Source organism: Sinocyclocheilus anshuiensis, unplaced genomic scaffold (assembly GCF_001515605.1).
Source record: "Sinocyclocheilus anshuiensis isolate Anshui unplaced genomic scaffold, SAMN03320099.WGS_v1.1 scaffold773, whole genome shotgun sequence".
Classification (NCBI taxonomy): domain Eukaryota; kingdom Metazoa; phylum Chordata; class Actinopteri; order Cypriniformes; family Cyprinidae; genus Sinocyclocheilus; species Sinocyclocheilus anshuiensis.
Genome location: NW_015539930.1, coordinates 897,190 through 919,522, shown reverse-complemented (window position 1 = coordinate 919,522; position 22,333 = coordinate 897,190). Strand labels below are relative to the sequence as shown.

General features: G+C 35.9%; 3 protein-coding genes across 5 annotated transcripts in view; 1 reads left to right on the top strand and 2 right to left on the bottom strand.

Annotated features, from left to right (window-relative positions):
- LOC107686815 (adhesion G protein-coupled receptor G3-like) overlaps positions 1-7,957 on the top strand; it is an 11,955-nt gene extending 3,998 nt beyond the window's left edge. The window contains exons 7-12 of the mRNA XM_016483942.1: positions 1,124-1,215; positions 1,345-1,460; positions 1,557-1,828; positions 5,129-5,225; positions 5,321-5,607; positions 7,437-7,957. Coding sequence (XP_016339428.1) covers positions 1,124-1,215; positions 1,345-1,460; positions 1,557-1,828; positions 5,129-5,225; positions 5,321-5,607; positions 7,437-7,558 — 986 coding nt within the window. The 3' untranslated portion in view covers positions 7,559-7,957. The remainder of the gene's footprint in view (positions 1-1,123; positions 1,216-1,344; positions 1,461-1,556; positions 1,829-5,128; positions 5,226-5,320; positions 5,608-7,436) is intronic.
- Positions 7,958-8,358: 401 nt separating this feature from the next.
- On the bottom strand, positions 8,359-13,062 carry sinhcafl (SIN3-HDAC complex associated factor, like). The gene is made up of 6 exons (XM_016483943.1): positions 12,965-13,062; positions 11,523-11,661; positions 11,117-11,216; positions 10,907-11,021; positions 10,115-10,265; positions 8,359-10,022 (listed from the first exon to the last, which is right to left on the bottom strand). The coding sequence occupies exons 2-6, from the start codon at positions 11,648-11,650 to the stop codon at positions 9,845-9,847; spliced, it is 672 nt and encodes a 223-aa protein (XP_016339429.1). The 5' UTR covers positions 11,651-11,661; positions 12,965-13,062; the 3' UTR covers positions 8,359-9,844.
- A 3,120-nt stretch (positions 13,063-16,182) lies between these two features.
- The window catches only part of LOC107686814 (DENN domain-containing protein 5A-like), a 62,205-nt gene continuing 56,054 nt past the window's right edge, over positions 16,183-22,333 (bottom strand). For all 3 annotated transcript variants that reach the window (XM_016483939.1, XM_016483941.1, XM_016483940.1), the window contains 6 exons: positions 19,497-19,615; positions 19,234-19,412; positions 19,032-19,114; positions 18,810-18,933; positions 17,558-17,726; positions 16,183-16,682 (listed from right to left, as the gene is read on the bottom strand). In XM_016483939.1, the coding sequence (XP_016339425.1) occupies positions 16,499-16,682; positions 17,558-17,726; positions 18,810-18,933; positions 19,032-19,114; positions 19,234-19,412; positions 19,497-19,615 (858 nt within the window). In that variant the 3' untranslated portion in view covers positions 16,183-16,498. The remainder of the gene's footprint in view (positions 16,683-17,557; positions 17,727-18,809; positions 18,934-19,031; positions 19,115-19,233; positions 19,413-19,496; positions 19,616-22,333) is intronic.

Sequence of the window (22,333 nt, the reverse complement as noted above, 5' to 3'; positions counted from 1 at the left end):
CTTGAATAAAGTTAAAGGTGTAATCTGCCGATTGTCCTGCAGGTGACCGCATAAATCTGTCTTCTTACGAGGCACTTGGGGCTTTACGATTACTCCAGAGCACTCGTAGATCTACGATGATTTTCAAGTGCTACTTAAGTTACGATGCTTTTGGGAAACAGACCATAATATTAAGATCGTACAATCGTTTTTACGAACTTCTTTGGCTTACGAAGCTTTTGGGAAACGCAGCCCTGATCATTTACATTCACATACAGCTACATTGAGATTCGAATTACTAACGACTCGTTTAGGCTGTAGAGAGTCGATTCTTTATTTTGGGAGACAATAACTTTATTTATCGTGCACTTTCGGCTTTACAACTTTGCTGGGATGCGTTTCTCGATAACGATTGATCTTAGAGCTTAAGAGCATTTTCTACGAGTCATTTTACGATTGTTCGTTTTTGTTTCACGTGCCTTTCCCAAAAATGCGCTTAACACAATCGCACGTAGCCGTGCTTTAAGTGCTACTTAGGAGTCGCTATCCGTTTGTCAAGTGCTGAAATGTCACCTTAGAATGGTCATTTACATTCACATACAGCTACATTACACACTGCATGAAAGGCAATACTGGAAATGGCATAATAGGGGCACTTTAAGTGTTTATGGCTTTCTAAACATTTTAATAAATAAATTCAATTAAATTCAATTAAAAAAAGATTGCAAGTGAAGTCACTTGCAGAAGTGAAGGTGTCTGAGAGTGCAAGTGCATGTCCACAGCCAGACCCTTGGCTTGATAGGAAAGGAAGAACAGGCTCATTTTCAGCCACTTAATGGTTGTGTTTTTTTTTTGTTTTTTGAGCAATGAGGTTACCCAAGTCTGGTTATTCATGGAGTGAAAGTTGTAAGAGTTGTGTTGTTGATGTCAATGATAACGAGTGCCAGGAGAGATCTGCTGAAATGGTAAACTGGGGGGTTTCACTTGTGCTGGGTGAAGGTGAGATGATAAAAATTTGACCCGTATATTTTGTAACTGTCATAATGAGTATGAAAACCAATGTCATATATTACAGTTCTCATTTGAATAGATGTTTTTGCATTGACTTTTTGCTTTAGTGAATGCACGCGTGTCTGTTTGTCAGGTAACTGGAGTACTGATGGCTGTAATACTACCATCGACAGTGGAGACTTTGTGTGCAGTTGTAATCATCTGAGCTTTTTTGCAGTGCTCATTGTAAGCACATTTGTTATGTGATTCTCTTCAGTCAACTTTTTTGTTTTAAAATGTTCACTTTAAAATTAAACTTGGCTGTTTAGCAGTGTTCATTTGAATGTCCTCTTTTGTTCTCAATATTTCTGAAAGAATCCTGAAATTCCTGAAGAGTCCCATATTGTCCTTCTCAACTACATTTCATACATTGGCTCTGCCCTTTCAATAGCATTTACAGCCCTTATGATTGTTATGTTTCTGTGCCTGAGGTAAGTTCATTTTTAAATCAGATTTCCCATACAGTTTCAGAATAAGATGTCTGTGGTACAGATATAAACAGATATCTCTCACCATCTTCCCCACAGGAAGAAGCAATGTGAGCATTCTGTCATCATTCACGTGCAGCTCTCAGGCTCCCTTTTCTTGTTGCACACCTCGTTCTTGTGCAGCGTGTGGTTTTCAGGCCAGAGAGACATTGATTCAGTGTGTCAGGCTCTAGGACTTCTTCTACACTGGTGCCTTTTAGCCACCTTCACTTGGACAGCCATTGAGGGCTTCCACCTGTACCTGCTGCTGGTGCGGGTCTTCAACATCTACATCAAGAGATACTTGCTTAAATTAAGTCTTGTGGGATGGGGTGAGTTCAAATTCACATTTTGGTGTCAACAGTAGCTATACACTATTTCAACATTACTCAGCTAGGGCCCTATGATTGTGGAAAATGTGGATGGAATTGAGAAATCCAGTCTTAAAAATGGAATTTTCTGTATAACGTGGAATGTCATGAAATTTGGCAAACTTTTTAATGAATAAATCAAAAGTCGAGCTGTACATTTAATCAAATTACGATGTAAATATTAAACCTCAAAAAGACTATTTAAAGATTGAGTTCAGTTGATTAGATAGTAAACCATGCCTTAAAATGGAATAATAAAACAGATAAAACTGATTTCATCCTGGACTCTCATTCCAAAAAAGACAAACCTTTTCTAGATTTTGTAGGTTTATTCACTCAAAATATTAATTAACGCTCATGTCATGCAGTTTTAATCAGCAAGCCTACGCTTTTGCACATGTGCCAAAATCTGTATAATTTGCTTAAATTAATAAGAAATTAAAATTTGGTTTGAACAACTAACTGTTCAGAGATCCAAACGTATTGTTTTGAACAAAAATCTTATTCAAGAGCTGAGCCAAAGTGAAAAGTTAAAATTCTATTTTAAATTCAGGATCCAGTCAGGGTATCTTCCAATCATTCTTTTTTTCTTTTTTTTATTTAATACTGAAAACCTTATTAGTTTTTCATTTTTCAAAAAAAAAAAAAAACAAGAATTCTTTTTCGTTTTTATGTTCAGGGATAGAAAATGAATAAACAGATTGAATATTGGATATCTGCATGTGGGCGGGAATTAAATGCCACCTTCCCGCTGATTGGTCAACCAAACATGCCATGACCATGCCATCATCAGTTGTTCCCCAGTTCTCTGCAACAGAATAATAGTCCTCCACTGCTACAGTTGTACTGTTTCTTAACATGCTTATTTCAACTATATTTAATCTCTTTCTCTTCAAACAACCAAGCTAACGAATGGCTTGACACAAACCGTCCCGGGGCAGAGCTTTACAAGGCTTACTTCTGTGTAGGCATAAATTCAGCAACCTACGCAAGAATATACTATTTTATGTCATAAATATTAATTTGCTTCACATCTGCACCAACTACCCCCTAACCTACATCTTTGGCACATCTCCTGTTTTATTTTGCTGACCAGCTATCAAAAACGGTGTAGCAAGGCTGCACGACTTACTAGACAGTGCAGAGCGAATGCATTTTGCACTGTAGTGAAGTGGGTCCCACTTTATATTAAGTAGCCTCAACTACTATGTACTTACATATAAAATGATCATTTGGTACAATGCACTTATTGTGTACATACATGTTTTTACATTGTACTTATATTTGAAAAATATCTGCAATTTATCTGTAATTACATTTATAATTACACTGTTGACCCATCCCTTACACCTTAACCCACCCTTAAACCTACCCATACCACCAAACCTGTCCCTAACCTTGCCCGTTTCCACCTCAATAGCAGCAAACGTGTTTTGCAATACAATATGAACACAATAAGTACATTGTACTGATTTTTTGATGTAAGTACATAGTAGTTAAGGCCACTTAATATAAAGTGGGACCGTGAAGTGTATTATTTTAAGTGTATCGCTTTAAGTGTAAATACGCAGCAGTCATAACTTTTGTTTTAGACAATACTCTGCGTTTATTTAATTAATATTGAGTATTAACTGATATCACACAAAATGGTGTTTTATTTTCTTTGCCAGCTAAACTTCCAAAGCAAAATCACAGAACTGCTGTGCGACTAACTCTCAGCATAGCGCGCATAGTTGGAGTCTTTTAATGCATCTTTGAGTGAGTGATCCAAAGACAAATAGTATAGGGCCCTGTCCCAAATCGCACCCTAAACCCTTGCGGTCTTCCTCTGAGTCCACACTTTTGTGACGTAATGCCGCTTTGACCGTCGGGTAGAAGTCTGCTGCACAGCTCGCCCCAGTGCGGCCTCGGCAGAAGTGCGCATCGAGGGTGCATAGTTATTTCAGGGTTTTGGTATCTTCTTGTAACTGAGAGTAGTTATATCCTATTTTATAATGGCTATTTAACATTACCCCTAAAATTTAACAATGAAAAAAATAATAATAATAGATTTTACCGTAAACTACACTGATATGAAATAATGTCATATCTTTACATATCTATATCATTTCAAATTCATCTCTTGTCCAAAACACAGAGAATTGTCTGAAACAAATGTTATGACTGCTATCTATTTACACTTAAATCGATACTGGTCTGCGCTCCACTACAGTGCAAACTGCATTCGCTCTGTGCTGTCCAGTGAGTCACGTAGCTTTGCCACACAGATTTTGATAGTTGGTCAGCTGAATAAAACAGGAGATATGCCAGGGATGTAGGCTGGGGTAGTTGTGGGTGCAAATGCTTAGTAAATTAATATTTATGAGATAAACAAATATTTCTCAGGTAGGTTGCTGAATTTATGCCTACACAGAAGCCTTGTCTAGGCTCTGCCCCGGTACGGTTTGTGTCAAGCCATTCGTTAGCCTGGTTGTTTGAAAATAAAGAGATGAAATATAGTTCTGTCATGACAACTCTCGGAGGGATTGGCATGGTAATGTACATGACAATGTTAATGTATGTGGTCTTGGCGGAATAGATCTGCTGCTGCGGCAGAGCAAGTACCGAGACTTGCTACTGCCAATACATCCACAACATGCTGCTGTGCATATGTAAGACATATTGCTGCTGCAAATATAACATACATGAAATAACCCCCATATAGCATACATGAATCACCTCGTAGCAGATCTATACAGGTGGAGCTGGGGAAGGTGGAGGGTTTCTGAAGCAAGCTGCAACTGCTACAGCTAGCACTAGTCATATATTTGAATGTTGAGCAGCGAGCTCATTGGCTACTGACACAGGAGAGAACCAATCAGCTGGGCCATGTGATAATGATGTCATTAGGTCAGATTGAGTTAGACCTATTGGACTGCGCCATCTAGAGTTTCATGCCAGAACTCTGTATTTGAAATAAATGCACTAAGAATCCGTACAAGTGTAGCAGTGGAGGACTATTATTCTGTTCCACGGAACTGGGAAACATCTAATGACTGCACGATTTAATGTTTGGTTGACCAGTCAACGGGAAGGGGCGTTTAATTCATGTCCACATGCAGAGATTGAATATTCAAGCTGTTTATATATTTTCTATCCCTGAACGTAAAAACTAAACGCAAGTAAATGATGACAATTTTTAGGTGAACTGATCTTTAAATATCATTACATTGAAATTAAACATGTATAAGCATGTTTTATTGTATTAATCTTTTCCTTTAGGTGTACCCACTATTACAGTGATGATATGCGGTGTGACTAAAGTGTATGGCAAATATACATTTTACACAGATAAAGAAGGCTCAACTGTTACACCTCTGTAAGGTCATTCTATAAAAAAATCGCACTGCACTTTTACTTCATCATCTCTCAGGCCTGTAACAGGAGTGTTTTCATTGGCTTCTTTTTGTTCAGATGCTGGATAAGCACACAGATAGTGAGCTACATTACTGTGAATGGTTATCTCGGGCTGGTGATGCTCTTTAACATGGTTATGCTGGGGGTGATGCTGGTTAAGATGCACAAATTAAGATCACGACCTCTTCAGATTAAAGACCATCGGAGGAGGGCATGGAAAGAATGGGTGTCTCTAGTCGGGCTCAGCTGTTCTCTGGGAGTGCCCTGGGTCCTGGCTTTCTCCACCCATGGCCTCTTGAGTCTCCCTTCACTCTATGTTTTCAGCATTCTCAACAGTTTTCAGGGTAAGAATTTATTACAGTGTTATTTGAAGAAAAAAAAAGCAGGTGTTAATGAGGTACAATCATGCATAACTGTCACTTTCATTAATAGGGTACATATCCTGTCCCATCACTTTCTGAAAGCAAAAAAAAAAAGTACTTTGGAGTGAAAAATGTTAGATAGGTGAGACAAAACTTAGTATAGTATCATGAATATAGTATAGCATTACAACATAATGTTTTAGAAATGTTTAAAAATGTATTTACACATTTTGTGCATGTGTGTAATATTTCACACTTTAAAATAAACTTCTACATTTCTGTTTAGCAGTCCCTATATATGACAATGACTTCCTGTCACATCACATCCACATGCCCTCAAAATGTCCAAAACAAGTTGGAAGTTGCTAAAAGCAGGTTGATTTGTTGCTAAAAGTTGCTAAATGTGTTGTGATGTCATTGCGCCATCACGTCATTACTTAACAACACAAAACTGTCACTGTGTAGCACACACAATGTACATTACTCGACACAATACAATTTTCTGTGAAACTAAATGCAATTAAAATGGTGAAAGTTTGTAAACACTTTAATATTTTTTATATGAATTTGTACTTGTGTTCAACCCCTTTAGTGTATAAGGTAACTTAAAAAAAACCAATGATGATTACGCAAACTGACTGTCCATCTCAGAAAAAAAATATGATTTGAAATGTTCATTTAGATTTGTTCATAAAAGTATTTATTTGTAATTTATTTGTAAAAGTAATATAAACAAGATTTCTATGATCAGATTTTTTTATACAGTAATGAATTGTTGAAGTTTACACATTTTTGAACATTTACATTTTATGTATTTTCTCATTAACTAGTATTCTAAACAATTACAGTTTTAAGCAGTGTATTGATTAGTATGCTACACTCTAAAAGTCTATAAAAAATAGGGCACAATGTGCTTTGTTTGCGTTCAGCAGATATTCTCCAAAATGGCGCTACAGGGATGCGGAGAGACACAGAGGACACGAATTGTTGAATAAAGTCGTTATTTTTGTTTTCTTCGCGTACAAAAAGTATTCTCGTTGCTTCATAACGTTATGGTTGAACCAATGAGGGCAGATGGACTATTCTGAGGATGTCTTTCATACTTTTCTGGACCTTGACAGTGTAATTTACTTGGCAGTCAATGGGACAGTCACAAGCCTCCCGGTTTTCATCCAAAATATCTTAAATTGTGTTCCGAAGACGAACGAAGCTTTTAGGGGTTTGGAACGGCATGGGGGTAAGTGATTAATGACAAAATTTTCATTTTGGGGTGGAGTATCCCTTTAAGTTAGTAACACTGCTCAAAACATCACACGCTGGCAGCACCTGCTGTGTAAGTGCAACCAAAACTCAGACCAAATAGTCATAATGGCACCTTTTACAGAACAATTGCAAATGTTTTCATTAAAGTGTAAACTAAATGTACTCTACAAATAATTAATCTGACTCAAGATCCATTTAAACCAGCAGACACTCAAAAGATTCACAATGTTTTTGCCAGTCCATTTACAGACATCCAGGACAATCGTTTGTTAGCTACTTAGTTTTAGAGCGTGGTCTACACTCAAATTAATTCCCTTTCCTTTACAACTAAAATATGATAATTAAGCATGTCCTTTGACTGACCATTTGTTCAAAAATAAAAATGTTGATGTCATTTTTTTATTATTAATTTCAATGCATATTTGAAACCTCTTGCATGAAGTGCCAGTTGTTTATTTATTTGATTTGGGTTTTTGGCCCTAAATTGGCAATGTGAAGCAGAAGCTCCTGTATTCTCTGACATTAATACTGTCCATTTCATCCTCTAGGTGTCTTTATTTTCGTGTGGTATTTGACTCTCACATGTCAAGCACGGAAAGAGGAACACAGCTCATCAAAAGGCACCATTCAGGTCAGCTTCAACAGTAATGGATATGTGAATGCAAGATAACCAACAGCTGTTCGGTCACATCACACAGTGGAGCTTGAAGGTGGACCCTCTACTCTACATCAAAAATTCACTCTAGTTCTTTTTATTATTATTTTACACATTTGGGGTCTGCAGAGCCCGGGAGACCGCAAGGGGGCGCTAAAGGGAATCTGCATATAGTATATTTATTTCTAAATGTGTTGATCTATCACTTGTAATTATATTCCAGAATAGTTTGTTGTGTTTTACATCTTTTCACTGACTCTATCAACTTCCTACTGGCAGTTATGACCCTGCTCTGTGTAAAACACATTGTGAAAAATGCTATAAAATAAATCCAAAATTGTTATAACACTGGGTGGAAAAAATCATATTCATCATCATTCATCATATTTGGGGGTCTTTGCTGTTAAATGAAAGCCTCTGTCTAATTAAAGTACAACTTTCATGAGAGCGTCTATGTGCATTCAGAGATGCAATTTTGGCACCACCTAGGGTTCAGAAAACACAATTCATAATACAGGTGCATCTCAATAAATTAGAATGTCGTGGAAGTTTTTGTTAAATGTGAGCCAAAATCATAACAATTAAAAGAACCAAAGACTTAAACTACTTCAGTCTGTGTGCATTGAATTTATTTAATACACGAGTTTCACAATTTGAGTTGAATTACTGAAATGAACTTTTCCACGACATTCTAATTTGTTGAGATGCACCTGTAGTTAATGTCCTTATTAGAATAAAATTTTTTTTTTTACCCCCAATTTAAAAAAAAAAAAACGAACCCTGTACTAAAAACACTGACAAACAAGACAAACATGTACTTTAAAAACATTTATGAAAATACCAATGTGAGGAAAATTGAGATACAAAATTTTATCAATGGTAATATTATAAAAAGTATAAAAAAGAAAGTGCACAAAAACTTCTTTACAGCATTAATTGTACAGACAACTTTGAATAAATAGCATAAGTTAAAAATGACAAATTAACTTAATGAAATGACCAGCTAAATCTCTGGTAAGGCACATTTACTGAGAATGTGCCACACTAATAGTTAAAAACATTTTTCCCTGAAATTTATCAACATCTTGTATTTGCTCTCATGCATTTTAAGAAGAGCTTGAAGTCAACAGTAATGCTGACGCAAAGAATTGCTGGTGAATAAAAACAAACATTAATTCAAATAATACACCAAAATCTTGAACTTCCAAATCCAATTGCAAACTCCATATAATATTGCTAAACATTTTTCCCTCAAAAAAAGTCAATTCTGTCATATTTCAATTAATCCAAACAGCAAAGAAAGAAAAAAACATACAAAAGGCTGCAGTCAATACATCAAGGCTGAAAGACTGTACAATTTCATCTTCGATTACCTTTAGTGTACAATATAGAAAAATGTGGTTAAAAACAGTGTAAAGCCAGGTCGGAAATTCATCAGTCAGTAATATCTTACTTTCAATATTATAACACTCTCATACAACAAAAAATAAAATACAAACACCACCAACAACCACAAAACTGATTATGCCTACAAATACATTATGCATGCTTTCATATGCCATTGTGTAAATGATAACCGTTTAAATACTCTTGAGATAATGTGTTTTTGCATCTTGGTTTTAAAAAGATTTACAAACCCGTAACCATTTTTTAAATACTGAGCAACATCTTTATGCCAAACCAGAAAGAAAAAGAGATTTTACAAGCACATGTCCATATTATAGACCACCGCTGAGGTGAATTCACATTGTGAATATTGTGCTCAAGAATCCTAGTCAGAAAATGCATGTGTGTGATATAACAGACCACAGTTGAACTTGAATCAGAGCAGAAGACTGCAAGGCTGAGTAAAATATTATATTGGTTTAAAAGTACACCCATCTCATTAATGCCTTGGCTATAATGTTAGATACAGCACTTTACATTATTCATCTGTAACCCGTCAAACTAAATGCCAAATAGAAGTCTTTTGGTGCACTCGTATGGAAAATAAGATTATTTACAAAACACTGGTAACTCCAAAGTAATTACAGTAATAATAAAAAAATTGATTACATTTAATTTCCTAACTCAGACCTATAAATATGTCCTAATGCCCAAATTTTTCTCATTTTCTGTTATATATTAAAAAAAAAAAAAGGTACAAAACTTACATTTTACAAGAGTCATAAAAAATACAAAAGCAAGGGGAAAACTCAACTCATACACAGTAATCTAACAAAGGGAAGATACCAGAGTCTACCACTGGAGACAAAGCTATGAGGGCCTCAACGAGACAGTTTGGAGGGTGTTTTAGTTGGATCACCATGCCTCCTTCATGTCCTCTGGAAGAGGGGAAGGATGTGTTTGTGAGATCTGAGAGTCCGGGGAGGATGCCAGAGCTGGGCGCTTCTTGTTACAGCAGGGCTTGAAGAGACGAGGATCGATGATCACCTCACCGAAACGCCCCTTGTAGACGATCCCACAGCACACCTTTTGCCTGAGGCATATTAAGTACAGTGTTATTTATTTATCAGCTCAACAACTAGCAGGTAACTCTTAATTTAGCATTAGAAAAAAGGAAAGCAATACCTCTTCCAGTAGGACAGGTCGAGAAAGGAGAACCCCGATGGGTTTGGACGCCTCTGCTTGGTCTCGATGTCCGACCCGTCGTCAGACTGATTACTGTGGCTGGGAGACTGAGAGGGAGACATACTGGATGTGGTGCTGTGGGCATCTGAATCTGTAAAAGACATGACAGCAAACATTAACATGCTATCTGCAAAAGCTGTAAGATGTATTTTTTCCACTTCCAAAAACTGTTAATTTAACATTATTTTCCTGTAAAATTACAGGAAATATTTCAGTTTTTCACTGAGTATTATGGAACTTACTATTAACTAATTAACAGGTTTTTACCATAGCATTGTTACAGTCTGTATGTGTTTTTGTCTTTTTTTTTTTTTACTATTATTTTAGTAATAATAATAATAATAATAATAATTCATTACATTTATATCGCGCTTTTCTAGGCACTCAAAGCGCTCAGGGGGTATCTTCATACTAAAGTAACCGAAAATGAGCTGCAACTGAAAAACAAAATATAATAAACCTATAAAAATACAAAACATATTAATGTGCGTATACATACATTTGTATTTTAATTCTATTTTATATTTCATTTGCAGTTCATTTTCGTTGTTTAAAACAAAGTACTAAAATAATTAAAACTAAAAAAAAAAGAAAAGAAATTTAAAGAAAATAAATAATAAAACAAACAAAAAAAAATCACAAAAACACCCAATAAAATTACTAAAACTTTAAAATTAAAGTGCACACGCAGTGTTAAAAAGAACAAATCTGTTTCACAAAAGTGAAACTCACTTTGTCTTTTGAATTTATGAAGCTTTTTCAGTTTATTTTTCTTCTTTCCATCAATATTTTTAACTTTCTTGGGTTTGGTCAGCTTGAAGCCAGGTCCTGCCCTTGCATCCACCACCTTGGGGGAAAACAATAAATAAAATAGTATATTATTCTCACATTGGCTGTAAGGAAATGGATAATTCTATTAAAAACAACATAATGGTCTCTTACATGGTTCCAGTTTTTCTTTGATCCCTGTGGTAATTTCTTCCAGCGTTTTACCAGCAGCACACAAGCATTGCAGATGTCTCCAACCCGACCCTCTGACAGACTATCAATTAGATCACAATATGTGATTTAGCCGGGACCGATTACTCGGATTAAGGAATAAAAATGTGTAAACAAATATTTTACTGGAATTGTATTACCCATTATCAAAAATAATTTATGGAATTTCTCTTTTTTTTTTTTTTGGAACCAATTTCAATGGTTTTATTCGGTATGATATTATTTGATTCTAAGAGGATTCTCAGTTGATATCATTAGGACCGGCTCCAAATTTGGACAGAAATTCCACTAGCATTCCTTATGGAATTTCTGGAATACAAGCGGTATCAAGGGAAAACAGAACACTTACCCGAAGCAGAGTCTGAAGTTTTCCTCATACCTGCTGCTGTCCGTGAACCGAGAACTGGACGACTTGGTTTTGCAAATACAACAACCTTCGTTGCTGCGGTAAATCTTGGATTTATGGAAGCCGAACATCTTGACGGGCTCTAGACATGAATGGAGAGCGTCATTAAAACAAAGATCTCCTGCACGGTTTGCGCGGGGGATCGAAGGGGGCGGTCACAGGAATTCTTGCACTCTTTCACACGGTTCATTGATGTTGTAGAAGTAACGCAAAAACTGCAGAATCACAAGCAAGCGTCTGGAACCGTGCGCGTTTGAATCTGTCGCGTCTGCTGCAATGACCTACTTTTGATGTTTGACAAAAGCCTTTGCTGCAGCCACCTTTAACACATGATCTTAGACTTGTACGAGAAAAATGATCAGCAGCATGTGTTTACTGAAATACGTTACTTTATTTGGAAAATCCTAAAAAATTATAATAATGGATTTTGTACAATAATTGGGAACCAATATTGAACAGGAATTTAATCGGTCCTAGTGGATAATCCCATTTTTTTTTTCTAGTTTTCAAATCTTATTAGATTCTTTAATTATTTACAATCGGTTGCATTCGTTTCAAATTATGGTAAGAATTCCTGTCGGAATTTTGACCAGAGGTGATGCTGTCACAGCAGAAGCAGTTGTGAAATCGAAAGTGCAATTAAACGGGCGCCTCTTCTTAGAGTTTAAGACACGGAAAAGCCAAAACGCATATTTGGAATACAAATATTAAGGTAATAATACTTTTAAAAACGCCTCTCAGACGATATGCGTTACGCACAACATAACGCACACTGCGCGCTTGACGCATCAATGCAAACGCGTGAACGTCTGAAAACCACATCAAACATGCCACGAGCCACTCATTCACGAAGACTCCGTACATTACAAAATAATTACTCCGTCTTATTTGACACACAGTGTGTTCTGGTTTATTTTTTATTTTTATTAGTTATTTATTGGTTTATTAGTTCATTCGCAGCACGGTTGCATCTATGGAAACCAAAAGGAAAAGGGTAACGTTACACGAAGAACTGTCGTAAATTAACATTTACGTGGGTTCTTCAATCAAATGTTCGCGAAGTTGCTTCTAAACCACACATGAATTATATTTCAGTTAAAACACGGGTTGAACGCTACCGTCTCGTCCGTCCAAACTTCCACACAGTGCGAGAGCGCCAAAACGCGCGTCCCATTAACAATAACAGCTAGCCCGTTAGCACGCGACCATGCCACGCTCCACATCCAAGCGCGCAAAGCCCCATTGTTGATGTAAATAACCGAGCTGTAAAACCACTAACTCCGCACATACAACATGTTATACACGCTCCAAGACTGACAGTACGTACAATTAAAACGAAGTGCTACATTCGTACTGCTAGTTCGTAACAATAACAAAGGACTTACCGTCAGAAACTTTGAATTCCGTCCGTTTTACTCGTCTGCACTGCGCATGCCTTACTACGGCCACACAGACATACACAGATGAATGGTGGGGGCGGGGCCTGCGTCCAAACATTGAGTGAAGGGGTTTGTCGGAGGAAGACCATATAAGGAGTGTAGACGCCAAGTTACACATTATTTCAGCCAATCACTGCACTCCGCTCTTTTGCCATTTAAGAATGTTGCATCCGGGGAAGTACAGAAGCGTCCCGTCCAGTAGCCCCTCACTGCAGAACAACAAGATCCAAGGGGGCGTGGTTGGATCCATCTAGGGGGTGGAGATTGGTAGGTTTAGGGGTGGAGAGTGAGACGGTAGTTGGATCTGGATCCAGCCACGCCCCCTGGATCTTGTGTTCTGCAGCGAGGACCATCTCGTCCCGTCCCGCAGTATTGTTCTTCTTGTTCTGGTTTGAATGCGAGTGAATGGACTCATTTTCCCACAATATTGTCGCTCGAATGCTTGAAATACGCTACTGTATCTTTTATATTAGCTTAAAGTGTATGCTATTTAATGATCGAACACGCCTAAATGTGATGTTTCTGATAATGTTATTTTATTATGATTGAGTCGCAGTCGCCTTTTTGTAAGCGGTATTAATATACTGTATATTTAGTTAAATAATACACTTTCTATATGCGATATTAGTCTTAAAATGGGTACTTGACACATAAAATGTCCACGAACTTTGAACCTCATTCTTATTTTAAAAATATTTTTTAAATTCCACATTGCTACAGTTCAAGTTGCTTACATTTCTAATTTACAGAAAGTAATACGTTTAAGGTCCAGCAATAAGAGATCTGAAACGTATATTAAAGGGGTCATATGATGCTTTTTTAAAACCAGCTTGTAACACTCCAAAGAGAACAGAAAACTTGAAATCGCATCATATGACCCCTTTAATATGTAAGAGTCTATTTAGTTTGCACCCAATTTTTCCTTATTTTCAGTCCCCTTTTTGCTTTCACTTGTTCCTTTTAAAACGGTGTTATTACATTAATTTTTATAATATATATATATATATATATATAATCTCTTAATATGGCTATTAAACAAAGCTTGATGCATAATAGGAGCAAAATGCTGTTTAAACTAGTAATTAGACATGCAAGTATTTAATTTAAAACACTCAAATAAATGTAACTGATTGCACTGTAAAAAAATATATATAAATTTTCAAACGGATTTTGCTCTTGAAAGTCGAGACTTCATAATCATATTGAATTGCCACCTTTAATACATTTTATACACTGTACACAGTTGTTCAATATTTAACACTACATTACACTGCTTTGTCTATAAATGTATCAAGAGATAAAACACAAGAAAAAATAACTCCCAGAATGCTCATGCCAGCTGTGTTTGAACAGGTACCAGAATAGTCATGATGAAATTGGCACATGAATATCAGCCTGTAATGTGCTTCTCCCAGTTATGTCCTACAAATTATGCTACACTCTAAAACAGGTGAATGATATTTCATCAATATTCAATAACAAAATTTTGGAGCTGTAAATATTGCATAGCAGAAACAGAGGGGATGCTGGGGTTTAACTAAGGAGAGGGACACAAACACAGCAACTGTGCTGCAATTTAATTCTACTTCAGATGGCATTGTAGTTGGCCACAGTTGAGACCTGAGGGCTGAAGAGATGGGGAATGTTACGGTACTTTGAAAGGATTAGGTGAAACGTTAATGTTATCCTTTCTGCATTGATCGTTTTTCGTTTTTACAGTCCATCTCGTAAAATATGCTTGAGCATCACTTTCATTTGATTTTAGGGGATCACAATAAGCTCAAGAAGACAGTTCACCCATTTCCTGTTTGGAAAGCAAAAGGAGATATTTAGACAAAGGTCCAAGCTGCTCTTTTCCCATTTATTGAAAGAAGACAGGACAAGAAACATTTGTGGCCGCCATTCATATATGGGGAAGAACAAAAAAGAGAAAAAAGTGGGGTTGGAATGGCATGAGGATGAGTAAATGATAAGTTTGGAATAATTAATTTTTTTATGTTTTTGAACATTATTACTTCAGTCTTCAGTGTCATGTGATTCTTCAGAAATCTTTGTAATATGCTGATTTAGTGCTCAGTTATTATCAAGTATTATTAGTGCTCAATTATTAAAAATGGTTCTTATTATTATCTATGTTGGAAACATTTTTGCTGCTTAATATTTTTGTGGAAATCTGTTTTACAGGATTTTATGATGAATAGAAAGTTCAAAAGAACAGCATTTATTTGAAAACTATAAATATGCGATTAATCATGATTAATTACAGAAAAATGTGTGATTAATTATTTTTTTTAATCGATTGATAGACAGCACTAATGTTTCCGATTTCAATTTAATTTCTAATTTTATAGGTCCCCCCAGAAAGAGATCGGGATGGCCCCCATCCCCTTGGCCCCCTTCAAATTTTCAGTTTGATAATTCGGCCCTCAAATGGAGCTAATTATATAGCCCTGCTCTAATCTGTTAACATGGATGCGGAAAAAACACGCACCACATACGCACTGCAAACTGAGTATGTGTGAAACAGGTGTAACACGACGGCCTGCTCCGTTTGCCGAACAAGAATCTCAAAGTTTTTTAGGGACAAAAAATATATATATATATATATATAAATCAATAATTGATAAATGAGCAAAACATTTGCATATTAGAATTTCTGAAGGATCATGTGACACTGACTGAAAACTGAAGTAATGACTGCTGCTGAAAATTCAGCTTTGAACAGGAATACATTATTATTATTATTATTATTATCATTTTTGTAAATATATTCAATTAGCCTTGATGAGCATAAGAGATCTCTTTAAAAAAAATCTTAATTAGTTTAAACTTTTGAACAGTAGTGTAATTTATGGGTGAACTGTCCCTTTAAACTGATTTGCATTTAGAGGGAAATGACACAAGCCCCTGGCATTGTTACAAAAAAGAGCCTTTTTCCATTTTTCTCATCTTTCCTATCTTTTTTTTTTAAGTAAAAATATGAATTCCCCACAAGTTGTACTTATAAAGCATACTTCTAAATCATTTGCTTCGAACTCTGCATTGTGACAGTATGGATTAGATTAGAGCAACAGAGCAAGCAACATGACACATATCAAAATAACACTGTTCTTCTTTGAAAATATAATAACAGCTTTTCTTACATGTTTTCCTTTTAAATATAGCCATTGTCAGCAGTCCACAACAACAACAACGAAAAATATTGAGCTTTTAATAAAACGGTATAGCACAGGTGGAGGTTTTCACCTTTTGTGAAAAGTATGGATCAAAATAAAAGACATATTTGAATGTCAGTAACGTTATTTGAATGTCGTAAAAATTATGACACGTCTGAAAAGGCTCATTGCACTTAATATATGGCAAACATGACAGTAGCTTTAACGTAAGCCAGGTTTAGTCCTTTTGTTCAAGTCTCTCCATATAAAAAAAGTTAGTCCATGGTCCCGCTGATCTGTGTGTTAGTTCTATATTCAGACGGCATTATATCCCGATCCCTTTGACGAGAGAGGCCTCCAGAGTGATAATGAATTCCTGCAGAGTCTGTAGCACTCGAATCAGAGAGTTCACCAGAGAATGGTCCTTTAAGAGCGCCATGTCCTCGTACATCTGTGCTGTGATTGGACACTCGGCAAGAAGTGCGATCCAGTGGTGCAGCAGGTGATCTCTGCAAGCAGAAAGACAAGATGGGTGTCAACATATGTGACCCTGGACCACAAAACCAGTCTTAAGTCGCTTGGGTATATTTTGAGCAATAGCCAAAAAAATATTGTATGGGTCAAAATTATCGATTTTTCTTTTATGCCAAAAATCATTAGGATATTAAGTAAAGATCATGTTCCATTAAGATATTTTGTAAATTTCCTACTGTAAATATATCAAAACTTAATTTTTGATTAGTAATATGCATAGCTAAGAACTTCATTTGGACAACTTTAAAGGCGATTTTCTCAGTATTTTGATTTTTTTGCACCCTCAGATTCCAGATTTTCAAATAGTTGTATCTCAGCCAAATATTGTCCGATCCTAACAAACCATACATCAATGGAAAGCTTATTTATTCATGATGTATAGATCTCAATTAAAAAAAAATTACCCTTATGACTGGTTTTGTTGTCCATGGTCACATATGTGACCGATAGATATGACAAAAGAGTACAAAAAAAAAAAAAGATTCTCCAATGCATCACGATTCTCTTTTCAATCATTTAGAAAAAAATCAGAATCAGTTCTGAGGTTAGTTTTTTCCATATATATGCGATGGAATTGTGCACTAGAGACAATCATATTCTGCTTACTGCCATTTACACACAAACAAACACACAAAACCATCAAACAAGTATATAAAATTGTGTAAGGATTCATGTTTGAAGCTAAACACAAGGGCAATTGTGTTCAAGTCAGTAAACTCATTAATTAATAAGAAAAATGTAGATCAAGGATCATTTTAGAATCGGATTGTGATTTCTAGAGATCCCCAAAAATGTTGGTTCTCAAAACTCAATTCAAATAGCCAACAGTTCAATGTAAATAATGACCAACCTGGCTCCGAGACACACAAGCATCTGAAACTTCCCGTCTTTGCCAATGTTTCTGGGGGTGCTGTTGATGGCGTGCATGAAATGACAGAAATGACGCACTCTCATCTGCCAGTTCTCATCCTGGGTCATCTGACTCTGTTCTGTACTCTCAAAGTAGACCTGCGCTTTTTCTGTGGAATAGATATGAGGATTTAGAAAAATGGGCAACATTATGAGGTATCATGCATGTTCCTGAAAAGATTTAGGTTTGAACAAACTCCTAGTCTCCACTTCAAACTACGAACTGTCCATAGTTTTTGCACTAACCGTCTGATGCACTTTCTCAGTGTACTAAGATTAAATCTGATTGGCTGTTTTTACAAAACCTCTGAGAGTAAGGGCACACAGGTGTTTTTAATCAGTCTGGAAACACATTATGTTTCAGTGAGCCCTTTTGAAAATACACTTCGAAATACACAAATTTTTGTAAGCTTTTATTAAAATGAGCTTTTTCCACACTAGTGTGGTATACAAAGTTTGGAATAACTGATACTTTTCAGTGTTTTTGAAAAAAGTATTTTATGCTCACCAAGGCTGGATTTATTTGAAATTCAAAAATACAGTAAAAACTATGGAAGCCCGTTTCCAGATTTTTAAAAAAATGCATAAATTAATGTGACTTTTTATCTCACAATTCTGACTTTTTTCTCATAATTCTAAGTTTATATCTCACAGGTGTTGTTTTTTTCCCCCCAACATGAAATAAAAAATAATTGTGACTTTTATCACACAATTTTGAGTTTTTTCAGGCGATTGCGAGTTTATATGTCACAATATGGACTGTTCTTCTTAGAACTGCATGTTTATATCTTACAATATGACTTTTTTTTCTCAGAATTGCAAGTTTAAAAAAGTCTGAAAAAATGTCAGAATTGTGAGAAAAAGTTGCAATTATCTTTTTATTTTTTTATCCCATGGAGAGAACAAGCTTCCATAAAAAACAGCAATATTGTGAAATATTACAATTTGATTTTTCTATTTTAATTTATTATAAAATGTAATTTATTCTTGTGATGGCAAAGCTGAAATTTTAGCACATGATCCTACAGAAATCATTCTAATACATGCCAGTCAAGCTGCTCTTCCTGTCTAAGTGGGCAGTTCTTGACCAAAATATGCTAGTTAGAACAATACTATGAGCAATTAACAAACACACTTTTAGTGTGTTAATAAGAAAAAAAAAATATTTTATGGAATGTAACCGCATTTGTTACCTAGAAAGTCCCAAATGAAGACGTTCTTGAAAAGGCGAGGAGACTTGAAGCCATGCTGGAACACCTGCTCTAGAGCCCATACCAAACCGTACTCTCCACACAGAAGCAATGTGAGGCTTCCTCTCTACAACAGAAGAATGAAGAAAGATCATCCATATGTGCTGTTTCCATTCACATTTGTCCTTTCTGCTGCAAGTTTTCACTGAAAAAAAAATACTTTACCTCTTTTTCTGGCTTATGGAAGTGTTTGACGATACCGTTAATGGCCTCTCCCACCCCTTCCTGGATCTGGCCCGTGTTTAACTCTAGTGGGCACACAACGGTAAACGTGCTTGAGACAACAGCAATATCCTCCAGCAATAAGTGCAGTTATAAAATCTATGAGATATGACTTTTGACTATTATGAGATCTCCAAGTACATACTTGGTTTGCTGTTTGGCGAAATGGTGACAAATCTTCGCATCATCCCAGGGGATTGCTGCATTGGAGGAGTCCGGCACATTCTGTCCTCAGTCTCCGTGTTAGTCACCAATTCGCCCACCAGTATCCTTTCCAAGCTGCCATCATCTACTCCTTTCCCGAGCCAACGGCCGCATGGAAACCTACACAACAACAGTCCGGCAGTCAGTAAGGGGTTCTAATAATGAATAATGTGATTATGGTGCTACTTAAATCTTAGTACTCACTTGTAGGTGTGCCCTGTGATCCCATTGCGGACCATTACACACTCTACTAGCCACTTAGCATACAGTCCTGAGTTATCATGGCCCATCGGTACTGTGGTCAGCTTCCCCAGGTTCTGGCACTGTGCAAAGTACAGACAGAATTAATCAACAAACCTCGATCAAACAGATTAACACAACAGGAACTCACTTTGGAGTCAATATCTAGCACGGTGCCCAAAAATACAGCAATATATATATTAGGGCTGGGTATTGAGACGATTTCAATCTCATTCAATTTGATATCGATTCATTTGGATATGTAAGCAATCAGCAATCTCTCTCAACTAATGCTGTAAACCATGTCATTTAGTACATTACTATATTAAAGTGATTTGTAATCAAACTTTTAAATTGCACATAAGGTCACTTCTGACCGGAGAATTTTATATTTAGAATTTTTAAAAATCGTAGCTTCACCTGAATGGTACGAAACTTGGTATGTGAACACAAAAAAAAATTGAAGGCATGATTCGAAAAAGCTAAGTGGTCGTAAAAAAAATAGTCACACTCATGGTCTTCGGTCAAAAATGACCGACCATAGGAAATGAATGGGAAAATTTTATACAGAAAATTTTTGTGTGTACAATCTACAAATACCCCACAATGCAGAAAAAAATTGCACAGCAGTGAAGGGGTGAAACTCGAAAACATCTAGAGTGCAAAATCAACACACCAACTCACACACACGCGGACACATACTTGCACACATACACACACACCTATGGACTGGTGTGACTGTAACACTGCAACTATGTAAAATAAAATCAATAATTCAACTACAATGCAGTAAAAAAAAGTATACAGCAAGGAAGGGGTTACACTCTAAAACATCAAGAGTGTAAAACAGATACATCCACTCACTCACACACACTTACTTACACACACACACACACACTCACAGACACACACATACAGAATTATACATACTCAAATGAACTGGTATGGCTATAACCATACAGCCAAAATGAGTCAGAAGACTGAAATAAGAGATTAAAATCAGATCAGACCCAGAAGGATTAAGCTCTGATAAAGCATTCCTGTTCATTTTTGTTACATTTTTATATCATTTTAATGTTTTGTGAAACAAAATGCTTTCTGTGTGCAGGTTTGAATGTAGTAATAATAATGCAAAAACCTATACTTCAAATCAACATTTAAAACAACAAAAAATATAAACCTTGACAAAAAGTAGTCTTTGAGAATGCCTTAATATACATTTACACCCACAACCTAATAAAAGTAAACAATTATGTATAAAACCAACTAGGGAATTCACAAGCCTCTCTATAGAGTCCTATACAGGAATCTAGTGGTTACACCATGAAATTACAGGTTTTTCTTTTTTTTTTGCTCTGACCAGGAGGTGCTATTCTGCCTTCAAAAATTGGATTTTAAAGGCCTAGTCTCTATTTTAATCTGAAATATTGCATTAATTGAAAAATTAGAAAAAAAAATTGTTGTACTATTTTCAATAGGAAAAATTGATCATAATTATTGCATAAATATTAATCAGTACCATAAAATTCTCTCAAAATACAAAAGAAAAAATATTATTGAACAAGAATATATTAGATTGATTTTACTGAAGAAAAAAAAAAAAAAGTTACATTTCAGGTGTCCGGTCACTTTTGACCGCGAAGACCATGAGTGTGACTCCCAAATGAGGGTTAAGGGGACAAGGGTTAAAAAACGTTTTTATAATAAAAATGTATTATATAATACAAAATTATTATAATAACTATTATAATATAAAAATATATAATTTACATTTCACTGCTGGCTATACATTCTCTATATAACTGTACATGACAAACAAAAATCTGGAATCTTTAAACTTGTTTGTTGTTGAAATATAAACATTTAAACAATAAATGTCTTAATTGTTTTCAAGGCAGATTTAATCAAACATACACTGAAAAACAGGTTAATTAAAAATATAATGAATATGTAATATATTGCATATATTTAGCAAAATGCTCCTTTCTAGAGTTCATTTTTCTAGCTAACTATTGAGTTTATGGTCACTAAATGGCCAAAACACGATTTATTGTTTGAATTTTGTAATAAAATCGACAGAATTTGAAAGCTGAGACTTTGTTTCATATCAAAAGTAACAAAGCACAACGCTCATTGCGATTTACTGGATGGGAGGCACGCTAAAAATAATGTTTCAGTATGTTTTGTTCACGCATCAATTGAAGACAGCACATTGAATTTTGTAATAAAATCGACAGAATTTGAAAGCTGAGACTTTGTTTCATATCAAAAGTAACAAAGCACAACGCTCATTGCGATTTACTGGATGGGAGGCACGCTAAAAATAATGTTTCAGTAAGTTTTGTTCACGCATCAATTGAAGACAGCACAGATTGGTTCATTTGGTCCAGACCAAAAAAGGAAAATGATACATTTGGTCCTGGTCCGCTTAGCGTTCACACTGCCATTTTTGACAGCGAACCTAAAGATACCGAACCTAAAGGCATAGTGATACGTTTTACGTTCACAACCTGATTGGTCAGGTTGAATGGCGTATATTTCGTAACAGAACTCACCGAACACCCCAAACAAGAGGAAAAGGTGCATTCAACTAAGTCGAACACACCTAATGCCGTCTGCTGGATAAGCGCGCTCATTGTTGCGTGTGTATGATTTTATTTTCACCACCTGCAAACTCACAAAGAGCTTATAAAAGGCACGTTACCTCCTCGTTTGCCCTCTGCTCGTTTTGTTTTGGTTACACCGCATCGTCAAATCATGTCGCATAGCATCGCAGCTTATCATTACTTCCTGTTTTTCGT

Coding starts and splice junctions, on each gene's coding strand:
- sinhcafl (XM_016483943.1), bottom strand. CDS start 11,650: ATGTTCGGCTTCCATAAATCCAAGATTTACCGCAGCAACGAAGGTTGT. Junction 11,217..11,522: donor AACTTCAGACTCTGCTTCGG/GTAAGTGTTCTG, acceptor TCTAATTGATAG/TCTGTCAGAGGGTCGGGTTG. Junction 10,266..10,906: donor TCATAAATTCAAAAGACAAA/GTGAGTTTCACT, acceptor TGTCTTTTACAG/ATTCAGATGCCCACAGCACC.